Consider the following 12151-nt stretch of genomic DNA (forward strand, 5'->3'; position numbering starts at 1 on the left):
GTCTGGCCATTTTTTGGTTGCAGCCATCATTGTTGTTTGGTGGGCCCGGGCTGGGGATTCAAACCCGCCACCTTAGGTGTATAGGCTGGCGCCTTAGCTGCTTGAGCCACAGGCGCCAAGCCGGCACCTTATCTCTTTAGGAGGACACTGAGATCACAAAAGTTAAAAAGTGTGACATCAAAGTTAAAAAGTGTGACATGAAAGGTGGGTTTCTCACTAAACCCTTGCCAATCAGACGCATAGCTTCTGGCCAATCTAGAAACACTGGGTAACATCCACACAGGCACCCCTCTAACCAGCCTGTAGGTGAGACTCTCCCCATAGCCAAAGCTTCCCACCAGGAACATAGAAGTTGCCTCAAGCAAAATACCACTACATCAGAGGGAGTGATTGGAACGCACCTGTGAGGCTAATAAATGCTCCAAAACTGTGCCAGAACACATTTTGTAAGATTGAGCACCCTTCTTTTGCAGGGGCCTGCTCCACCTCAGTGCAGTTGGAACAGGGTTGGTTCTATCAGTGCAAAAGCACCAAAGATGTTTACCTTCAGCTTAGAATTGTCCTCAACATAGAGGAAAAGGCAACATCTTAGTTCATTCATCATTCATTCAAGAATTACTGAATATCTACCAGGTACTGGTTACTATACTACATACTAGGGACAGATACAAATGTAAATAAAATCTGTCTTGGCTCTCTCTTTTGTTCTCCCTCAGTAATCAAGGTAATAGCTCTCCATAGACTTTCTTTTTTTGACACAGTCTCACTACGTCGCCCTTGGTAGAGTACTGTGGCGTCGTGTCACAGCTCACAGCAACCTCAAATGGGTTTAAGCTATTCTCTTGCCTCAGCCTACCAAATAGCAGGGACTACAGGTGCCCATCACAATGCCCAGCTATTATTTTTTGCAGTTGTAGTTGCTTAGCTGGCCTGGGCCAGGTTCGAACCTGCCACCCTGTGTTATGTGGCTGGAGCCATAACGACTGTGCTATGGGAGCCAAGCCTCTATAGATATTTTAAAAAATATAACCTAGGCTGGGCGCAGTGGCTCAAGCCTATAATCCTAGCACTCTGGGAGGCCAACATGAGTGGACTGTTTGACAGGAGTTTGAGATCAACCTGAGCAAGAATAAGACCCCATCACTACTAAAAACAGAGAAACTAGCTGGGGGTGGTGGCCAGCACCTGTAGTCCCAGCTACTCAGGAGGTTGAGGCAAGAGGATCACTTGGGCCCAAGATTGTAGTTGCTGTGAACTATGACTCCATAGCACTCTACCCAGGGAAACGGAGTGAAATTCTGTCTCAAAAATAAATAAAAATATAACCTAATCTTATCCCCACTTCCCAGTTCTTATTGGTGTATCTTAAAATGGCACTTAATAAATTAAGGTAGGGAACAATTGAGAATAAGGCTCTGCCAACTTTTTTGATCTCTGGATAGCTTGGACCTCACACGTTCTTGTAGTTAGCTAGCCACAGGCAAGTCCTCATTGAGCCAGAAATGTCAGTGGCGGCTGCGGGGTTGACACACCAGCTTGATTGTGCCTATGCTCTTTCCATGGCAATACCAACATTCTATGGAAACTTAATCTAATTGGGGGAATAAACCAGGACATAGACACACACCCTACCACCTTCAAAAGGAAGAATGCAGGTCAGCATCTTTGCCACTACTCTATGTGAAACAGCCTATGATCTTGGCAAAAACTAGTAACCACAAGCCCATCCCATACCACTAAAACTCCCACCACCTTCCCGTGGTTCTCAGCTTCAGTGAGAAAGTCAGCAAGGGAAGGGCCTTCTTCCTCCTTTCTTCCCCAGCTGTCTAAATTACACTTAAGACTTTACTGACAAATATATATCAGCATTTGCTCCCACAAGGGCAGCGGAAGCCAAGCAGGGACTCTAAGTCTGCTTCACGCATCATTGATAGAACCAACCCTGTTCCAATTGCTAAAGTCTTAAGAACAGCAATGACCTAGAAATTAACAGTGGGGTGAGAACTGAGGGAAACACACCAGTACACAGAAAACCCTATTTCTAAATACTAGGGGAAAGGGAGAAAAAGGAGGTAGAGGGAAAAGAAATTGGCCCCTTTGAATCTACAAATGTGATGTTGGCTGAAAGCCAAGGAAGATACATAGCAGCCCCACTGCGAGTCAAGCCATGTTCCTGACTCAAGCCCTACAGTGAAGAGGAAGGCGCCAAGCCTCAAACACAACGAGGTAGGGAGGCTGCTCCTTTTTGGGCAGGATCCTACTGTGGACACAGAACAGACAGCAGCTGCCCACAGTGTGGAAACAAACTGTAAAGCAGTCACGTCTCTTAAGGCTGCAGCATCCAATAAAATGTAATTTAAATCAAGCCTCGCATCTGTTCTCAATCCCATTCAGTCTCTGCTTTCCATCAGCCTTCGGACAATCTTTGCAATTATGCTTGTTAACCCTTATAGCTCCAGACACTTACCAATCTTCTAGGTATAGAATTGTGTTCCTCACTTGCAAATTACCCTTAGAGGGAATGAATGATCTAATAAAGGAGTATGAGAGGACAACAGACTTGTGTCTACAGACTATTCTCTGCTACACATACCAGTGGGTAGTGTTCATTTCAGAGGTCTCTCTCTACTTTCCTTTCTATCCTGTACCACCTGCTGTAGCCCAGATCATATTGCAAGGATACAGTGGGCAGGATGAATGAAACAGTGGCCAACAGATCATTTGTACACATATCAAGTTCTCAAACTCAAGGCCATGTCAGAAAGGCAGGAGAAGAGCTCAGGGAGAAGCTCACTGGGTTACTGGCTCTCAGACCATTCACATTACACATGCTTTGCATTTCAAGCCTTTGCTTGAGTTATAAAAGTATAACAATCTTCCAAACAAATCAGACTTAAGAACTGCTCCCCATTCCCACCACCTTTCCTCAAAATTACCCCAGCCTGCACTTTCAAAGCAGTCAATGTTCTAGTGCCCTCTGGTGTCCCTGTCACAAATTGCCATTTAATGTAACTACAAACCAAACCCAGACAAGAGGAGTCTTGAATAAACATATGGACTAATTTAATAAAGACTGGAAAAATATGTTTAGATGAAAGTCCTATCCCAAACTATAGCATCTTGAAACAAGTGGCTTCTTCTAAGTGCAGGCTAAGACTGTGGGACAGTCTGGGAAAGAATTTTCACTTGATCTCTCTTGAAATGTGATTTCTTAAAAAGACAAAGAATTAAACTTGAAAATAAATATATTCACAATCTGTAAAGTTACATTTTCCTTACCACCCCCACAGCCTTGGGAGTGCCCAAGAAACTCAATGAGTCTTTAAAATGTCACAATGTGGGACTATTTGCAATGTGAACACAGTATACTCCATTTGACCAAAGTGTCCTCAAATCTCCATGTGGACTTACTTATTCTTCTGGATCATTCTTTTTCATTTTTCTTACCTTAACCTCAAAGTTCTCACTAAGAGGTAATTATATACACATTCCACAAGACAAATCTGTATTATTTGCAAACACTTTGGTTAAAGACACACAAGTGGTAGAAGTAGTGAATATAATTAAAAAGAGTCTACTTGTTCACTTTTGTGGGTACAAATAAGACTGAAGGATATTATTCTGTCCTAATAGTAATGAATCTATAGATTAAAATTCACTGGATTCAAGTAAAAAAGGTCATATTTGTTTTCAGACCTGAATGTATAAAGTACTAAAATGAAGACTCCGTAGCTCCCTAAATGCCAGCTGTAATACTTTCAGGTAGGGTATAAGAGAAGCACTTAAGGCAATCCCATAGCTAAGATATTTCCAATTAAAGCTTTGTCTTTCAGAGCATGCTCAATTTCCTTCTCTTCAATCTTCAAAGACACCTGGAAAGAAGAGAAAAGGATTTTTCATGGTGTAGAACTCACAGAAGCAAAGCTGTCATTACACAAACTTCTACCACATTAAACTTTTCTGTTAAGAGGCAAGCAAGGGAAGTACTACTTCTTTCTTTTGTTTTCCCTTTTTTTTACTTTTGTTTTTTGAGACAGTCTCACTCTGTTGGCCCAAGCTGGAGTGCCATGGCGTAAGCCTAGCTCACAGCAACCTTAGACTTCTGGGTTCAAGTGATTCTCCTGCCTCAGCTGCCTGAATAACTGGGACTACAGGCATATGCCACCATGACGAGATAGTTTTTTCTATTTTCAGTAGAGATGGGGTCTAACTCTTGCTCAGGCTGGTCTTCAACTCCTGAGCTCAAGCCTTGGCCTCCCAGAGTGCTAGGAATACAGGCATGAGCTACAGCAACCAACCCAACACTACTTTTTTCAATAGCCTACAAAAAACATTGTTTAACTCTTTGTGATTATTAAGTCTTTAGCAACGAATAAATTTTCCGAAACAACACAATTAAAAGCCCTATCTGAGGGCGGCGCCTGTGGCTTAGTGGGTTGGGCACTGGCCCCATACACTGAGGACGTTGGGTTTGAACCCAGCCCCCAGACAAACTGCAACAAAAAATAGTTGGGCATTGTGGCGGGTGCCTATAGTCCCAGCTACTCAGGAGACTGAGGTAAGAAAATGGCCTAAGCCCAGGAGTTAGAGGTTGCTGTGAGCTGTGACACCACAGCACTCTACCAAAGGAGATAAAGTGAGATTGTCTCTTAAAAAAAAAAAAGCGCTATCTGGTTGGGAGCAGTGGCTCATGCCTGTAATCCTAGCACTCTGTGAGGCCGAGGCAGGTGGATTGCCTGAGCATAGGAGACCAACCTGAGTCAGAGCAAGACCTTGTTTATAAAAAAAAAAAAAAAAAATTACTCGATGTGGTGGTGGTGGGCCTGTAGTCCCAGTTACTTGGGAGGCTGAGGCAAGAGAATTGCTTAAGTCCAAGAGTTGACATTGCTGTGAGCTATGATGCCAGCCAGGGCACTCTACCGAGGGCAACAAAATGAGACTGTCTCAAAAAATGAATAAATAAATAAAAGCACTATCATAAAGAAGCAGTTAGTCTTACCTTTGTTAAGCCAGTTTCTTTGTTTTTCTTTAATCCTAAAATGCCCCTGGCCTCCAAGAGCCCTGAAAGTGACAAACACTCTGACTGGTCCACAGCTGCCACCTGCTGTTTGCGACAGACTTTACTATAGGCGTCATATAACTGGGAAAAAACAAAGAACAAATGTGGCTTAAATGTCTTAACTCTTGTAACCTTATAATCTTAAAAAAAAATTGAATCTGGGTTTGCAAAAAAGTTATCTGAATATTCTATTTCTTCTTCTTTTCAATAAAATCCTTGAACAGGCAGTCTGTAGATTATTCCCCCAAACCTAAATCTGTAATATAGGAAAGGGGCTTTATATATTTCATAGGGAGATGCAGAAATGAAGGGGGAAGATGAGGAAATGATTAATGGTAAACTCTCAACCATAACCCAAGGGAAATAAAATCAGCTGCCTATAGTATCAGTATTTATTCTTAGTGTTAAAAATCCATGTTTAATTCATTTCAGTTGGAGCACAAGAGGCCTTTTGGACAGTATCCGCTCTGCAAAGCAAATTCTCATCTTTACCTCAGTTCCATCTGCTGTGATTCCCAACTTACCTTTGCTAGAGTGACCTCTTTGACTTTCAACTGCCTGGTCAAGAGTAGCAAAGAACAGACCAAGATCTTCTGTTGAAGAGGGAAGAAATCTTGCACTCCTTCTTGGCTCAAGGCCATCCTATTACCATCAACTTCTGAGATAACTTGAGATATGTGAATAAGACCAACCCGCTTGGGAATCAGAGATTCAGGTGATTTACCTATAAAGTAAAGAAGCCAAACCTAATTAATATTTTATTTTTATCTTATGATTATTACTATTTTGAGACAGAGTTTTACTTTGTCACCCTTGGTATAGAGTGCCATGGCATCATAGTTTACAGTAACGTCAAACTCTTGGGCTCAAGTAATCCTCTTGCCTCAGCCTCTCGAGTAACTGAGATTAGAGGTGCCTGCCATAACACCCAGCTAGTTTTAGAGACAGGGTCTCTCGCTCTTGCTCAGGCTGGTTTTGACCTCCTGAGCTCAAGCAATCCACCCACCTCAGCTTCCCAGAGTGCTAGGACTACAGGCATGAGCCACCATACTTGGCCTCTAATTAGAAGTTTAAAATATTGGGCCGGGTGTAGCTGCTCACACTTGTAATTCTAGCACTTGGGAGGTGGAGGTGGGAGGACTGCCGGAGCTCATGGGTTCAAGGCCAGCCTAAACTAGAGAGAGACCTTGTCTCCAAAAATTAGCCAGGTATTCTGGCAGGCGCCTGTTCTAGCTACTCAGGAGGCTGAGGCAAGATAATTGCTTGAGCCCGGGAGTTTGAGGTTGCCATGAACTATGATGCCGCGGCACTCTACCAATGGTGACAAAGTGAGACTGTTTCCAAAAAAACGTAAATATTGTGTGTATGTGTGTGACAGATGATAACTAAGTTTTAGTAAAAGGAAATTCTAGTGTAGGCTCAGCACCTGTGGCTCAAGTGACTAAGGCACCAGCCACAAACACCTGAACTGGGGGGTTTGAATCCAGCCTGGGGCTGCCAAACAATAATGACTGGCTGCAACCAAAAAATAGCCGGGCGTTGTGGCGGGTGCCTGTAGTCCCAACTACTTGGGAGGCGGAGGCAGGAGAATAGCTTGAGCCCAGGAGTTGGGGGTTGCTGTGAGCTGTGATGTCACCACACTCTACCCAGGGGGACAGCTTGAGGCTCTGTTTAAAAAAACCCACAAAAACAAAACAGAAATTCTAGTGTAGTCACATGGTGGCAAAACAGAGATTCCAATTCTCTAACTAGAAGCCAAGGAATGAAAGAAAATGCTATCCTTAGAAAGGTGCCTAAAAAATGTGAGATGACTTAGAAAGTAGGGCTATCCTTTCCAGGGGCAGAATAATGAGCTATTTCATCTTGTGGAATGTAATTTAATGTCAGAGAGACAAAATCCACCTCATGAAAGTTCCTACTATTTTAGAGATAAAGAAAAACAGAAACCTGAAGCAAAGATGATGACTATACCTGGTAATTAAGGGGAAAACAAGTTGGAAAAACTACCCAATATTTGATTCAAATGAGTGGCTAAAGTCAATCCCACATCAGTCCTCCAGATGGCCTCCCCAAATGACCTTTGAGGTTTGGTTCACTTGTCCAAGCTGATCTGCAGTAGACTAACACTTCAGGAAAAAGTCACTGGATATCCTAGCAGATAACAGCCATCTCAAAAGCCGGAGGTTGGGAAACTGCCAACAAGCTGCACAAGACTATGGCCTCATTGTTTGGAGATGCATGAATTGCAAGACAGAGAAGAGATTTGCTGTTACAACCTTTGCCTGAAGTTACTTCCTGAGACCACTTGCAATTGTCCCACTACAATTTGCTTCTCTTTCATTACCACAAAGGGATGCTGCAGAGGGCTAATGGAGAAACCAGAGCTCATAGACCAAGTAAGAGAATCTTAAAGTTGAAAGGAATTTAGAGGTCTATTCTTATGTCCTACCCAGTGGCTCAGTGGCTGAGTCCCCTCTAAAACAGTCCCAACATGTGGTCATCTATCCAGCTTTTGTCTGAATATCTCCAATATTGGGGAACTTACCATGTTTCAAGGAAGCCCAGTTTGTTTGTTTTTTTCCCAGAGTTTCATTCTGTCACCCTGGGTACAGTGCTGTGGCATCATAGCTCACAGGAACCTTAAACTCTTGGCCTTGAGCAATCCTCTTGCCTCAATCTTCCACGTAGCTAGAACTACCGGTGCCAGCCACAATGCCTGGCTAGTTTTTTTTTTTCTTCCCCTTTTGAGACAGAGCCTCCAGCTGTCACCCTGGGTAGAGTGCTGCAGTATCATAGCTCACAGCAACCTCCAACTCCTAGGCTTAAGCAAGATTCTCTTACCTCCACCTCCCAAGTAGCTGGGACTACAGGCACCCACCACAATGCCCAGCTATTTTTTTTTTTTGGTTGCTGTTGTCATTGTTGTTTGGCAGGCCCGGGCTGGATTCAAACCCGCCAGCTCTAGCGTATGTGGCTGGCACCTTAACCACTTGAGCTATATATAGGCGCTGAGCCTAGTTTTTCTATTTTTAGTAGAGATGTGGTCTCAAATTCATGAGCTCAGGCAATCGACCCCCCTCAGCCTCCCAGAGTGCTAGAAGTATAGGCAGGAGCCACTGCACCCAGCCTTAAGAAAGCCCTGTTCTATTATTAGAAAGTTTCTCTTTGGGTGGCACCTGTGGCTCAAGGAGTAGAGTGCTGGTCCCATATACCACAGGTGGTGGGTTCAAACCCAGCCCTGGCAAAAAAAAAAAAAAGTTTCTCCTTATGTTTAGTTGAAGTCAGTTCCCCAATAGCTTTCTGGACCCATTCAAAGTCAATCCTAGGCCAGGCGAATGGTTCATATCTGTAATCCCAGCAGTTGGGAGGCCGAGGCAGGTGGATTGCCTGAGCTCACAGAGTTGAGACCAGCCTGAGCAAGTGTGAGACCTTGTCTCTAAATAATAGCCAGACGTTGTGGCAGGCGCCTGTAGTCCCAGCTACTTGGGAAGCTGAGGCAAGAGAACTGCTTAAACCCAAGAATTTGAGGTTTTTGTGGAGCTGTGATGCCACAACACTCTACCAAAGGCTGAACAAAGTGAGACTTTGTCTCACAAAAAAAAAAAAAAAAAGTCAATCCTACGTGTATCAGAAGTCAAAAGATAGGAATTAGATTAGTCCAACTTAACAGTGGTTCTCAACCTGTGGGTTGCGACCCCTTTGTAACAATAAAAATACATCTTGCATATCAGACGTTTATATTATGATTTATAACAGTAGCAAAATTACAGTTATGAAGTAGCAATGAAAATAATTTTATGGTTGGGGGTCGTCACAAAATGAGAAATTCTATTAAAGGGTTGTAGCATTAGGAAGGTTGAGAACCACTGGTCTAACAATTTATGCCGGGAATTTACAACCTGTTTTAGCTACGTGTGTGCTAGTCCTCTTAGAGGACACTTACAAGTCTAAATGTTATTGGCAGGGGTTGGGGGGGAAAGGAATAATCTGAAAAATTGAAGAGGAGAAAGACATCAATATGTAGGCTCGGCTCTCATAGCATAGTCCTTACAGCCCCAGCCACCTACACCAAAGTTGGTGGGTTTGAACCCAGGCTGGGCCAGCTAAACAACAATGACAACTGCAACAAAAAATAGCCTGGCACTGTGGTAGGTGCCTGTAGTCCCAGCTACTTGGAAGGCTGAGGCAAGAGAATCGCTTAAGCCCAAGAGTTTGAAGTTGCTGTGAGTTGTGACACCATAGCACTTTACACCTAGGGTGACATAGTGAGACTGTCTCCAAAGGAAAAAAAACAATATTTAAGTCTGTGCCTTGGTATATATTGCCTACCATAAACCTAAGCACTAATATTGGCTACTTCTGAAATACTGAGTTTCTTTTAACAAGCTGATGAAAAATGAAAGCATTTCATGCACAATAATAGCACTAGAAATAATATATATATATATATATTTTTTTTTGACAAAGTCTCACTTTGTCCCCCTTGGTAGAGTGCCCTGGTGTCATAGCTCATAGCAACCTCAAACTCTTGGGCTCAAGTGATTCTCTTGCCTCAGCCTTCTGTGTAGCTGGGACTATAGGCACCTGCCACAACACCCGGCTGTTTTTAGAGACAGGGTCTCGCTCTTGCTCAGGCTGGTCTCAAACCTGTGAGCTCAAGCAATCCACCCGCCTCGGCCTCCCAGAGTGCTGGGATTACAGGCGTGAGCCACCTCACCCAGCCTTAGAAACAATTTTAATAACTCCCAGCCAGCACAGGAGTAAAGGAAGAAACAATCAAATCAGACTGTCCCATTTGCAAAGATTAACACTGCCTATTAAACCCTAGCAGGATATCTACTCCTACCGCCACTTTACATCTGCCACAGCTAAAAGAACAAGGCTGAGGGAAAGGAAAATTAATTTTTGTCATTTATGACAGTCTACAGTTTATGGTACGATGTGCATTTTGTACCTCTACCTTCACAGACTTGTTTAAAAGCTTTGATATCCCAAATTGAACTCACAGTTTTTTCACCTGATTCTCCCTTATTTATCAGGCTTTGCTTTCACCTGTATCAAGAACTAAAGTACACTGAACATAAGCACCCAGACAGAAGCTGATCTAACTTCATTGTCTACAGTTTTCATTTCTAGAGCTTGGAAAGAAAACTTAACTCTATTTCAGTCACTTATGTAATACCCTGGGAACTCATTTCCAGTAATGCATAGACTTTGGTACTGGTAGGCAAGATCAAAATAAAGTAGATGAAATTATCTAAAAACACAGACAAACATAAAAAAAAATCAGTTGAGCATTGATTTAACTATATTCATCTTTCTACCTTTATCCTCAGAAAAGTTAAGCTTCCAATTAAAAGAGAAGGTGATAAACTACTTACATTCAGACAGTGGTTTGAGGATGGTCTGGCTTTTGACATCTGACTCTACAATTTCAATAGCTCTCCTATAAAAAAAAAAAATTCTAAAATTAATTTATTTGGAGCCAAACCAAACACCACACCAAGCCACCAAGCTCAAAAGCAGGCACATTCATGAAAAACATGAATTGTAATTTTAAAGCCCCAAACAAAATTGAGCTACGTCTCAACTAACCCGGACTTAATTGCCTTGAAATAATTCATGGACCAGGGATCTGAGAAACTTTAACACTAAATGGTTTCCTCTTATAGATGCCAAGTAGGCTGTCATATATGGAGCCAATGATAACATTTGAGATGAAGAGAAAATGTCATGGGTAGGAGAGAGGATATGTAGTGTGGGTGACTGACTAAAGAGAGCCAGCACCACCCATACACGCCAAACCTAAAAGGGGTATCCTTAGTTATATATACAGAGGATATGTGTAGGCTAAACCATGCCGGCCTACATAACTATTGCTCATAACTGCAGTCTTTATCCAAGTAGTTTGCTGACTAGGGCAAACTTTCAAATTCAGGATCATGCAATCTAGCAATAGGAAGAGCTTACTCTCCCACTGCTCTCTCCAAAGTACTTTGCCCACAGGAAGCCATAAGCCAGACCTGGATCTTCTGCATGGCAGTAGGGGGAGGTTGGACCAGCAGGCCAGCACAGCAAGTATCATTTTAATGGACCCAGTGTCCCTACTGGGAAGGAAGAAATTTCATCAGTCAGCACAGAGGCTTTCCTCAGCAGGAGGGGGAGGGAGATGGGAAGGAAGAAAGAGGTCCAGAGTACAACTGTGGGGGATCACCAACTAGAGGGCAGGGGTGCTCACAAAAGGAAGAGAAAAAAAGTCTACAGGTAAAGATGGTTCAGGTTCATAAATCAACCTGCTTGAGACTAGCTAATGGAAAAGTAAACTGGAGTCTTTTTTTAATACAAATGTAATTAACCAATCTATAATCACCACAGGGAGTACCAGCAACATCTCATTTGTTTCTCCCTCTGTAGGTAATGGACTGATAATGTTTCAGACATTAACACGGCAGAAATCCACAGTTCCCCACTGAGAAACAAGTCCTCCTTTCTGGGCATAAAAAAGTAGCAGAACAGAGCCTCTTAAGCCACGTTCACTTCAGTTCCATGGAACAATTAACACCACTTCTTTTTTAAATAAAAACAGCCTACAGTGCCATAACTCACCTGCAAACATCTAGTGCCTTGCGAACATCTCCTGAAACAGCAGAGACTTTGCGGGCACAGAACTGAATTGCAGCATTGTCCAGAACCTGATCGCTAGACACCTTTGGACAAGACATAGAAGATAAGTTTGAATTAGAAGATTTTCCCTCTGTAATTAAGGTTCTAGGGATATTTTCACATTTAAGTCTAAACATGATTGGCAACCCTTTAGAGTCTAAAAGATACTTTTCTGCTCATAAATAAATGGAGATGTTTGAGAGTTTTCACACATTTAAGCATTTTGTAGAAAATGAGGTTGAGGTTAATAAACGGAAAATAACAATGGAATTAAAAAAAAATCTATGTAGTCACTTTCTTTTTTTTTTTTTTTTTGAGGCAGAGCCTCAAGCTGTCCCCCTGGGTAGAGTGCCGTGGCATTACAACTCACAGCAACCTCCAACTCCTGGGCTCAAGCGAGTCTCCTGCCTCAGCCTCCCAAGTAGCTGG

The 12151-nt window shown here is 42.8% G+C and overlaps 1 protein-coding gene across 1 annotated transcript in view; it reads right to left on the reverse strand.

Annotated features, from left to right (window-relative positions):
- Window positions 1-3321: 3321 nt before the first annotated feature.
- The window catches only part of CDC6 (cell division cycle 6), a 15981-nt gene continuing 7151 nt past the window's right edge, over window positions 3322-12151 (reverse strand). Inside the window, exons 7-11 of the mRNA XM_003786397.3 lie at window positions 11666-11766; window positions 10441-10505; window positions 5584-5783; window positions 5000-5140; window positions 3322-3872 (exon numbers count right to left, since the gene is read on the reverse strand). Coding sequence (XP_003786445.1) covers window positions 3783-3872; window positions 5000-5140; window positions 5584-5783; window positions 10441-10505; window positions 11666-11766 — 597 coding nt within the window. The 3' untranslated portion in view covers window positions 3322-3782. The remainder of the gene's footprint in view (window positions 3873-4999; window positions 5141-5583; window positions 5784-10440; window positions 10506-11665; window positions 11767-12151) is intronic.

The sequence above is a fragment of the Otolemur garnettii genome, unplaced genomic scaffold (genome assembly GCF_000181295.1).
Source record: "Otolemur garnettii isolate 467f Iridium unplaced genomic scaffold, OtoGar3 scaffold00018, whole genome shotgun sequence".
Taxonomy (NCBI): domain Eukaryota; kingdom Metazoa; phylum Chordata; class Mammalia; order Primates; family Galagidae; genus Otolemur; species Otolemur garnettii.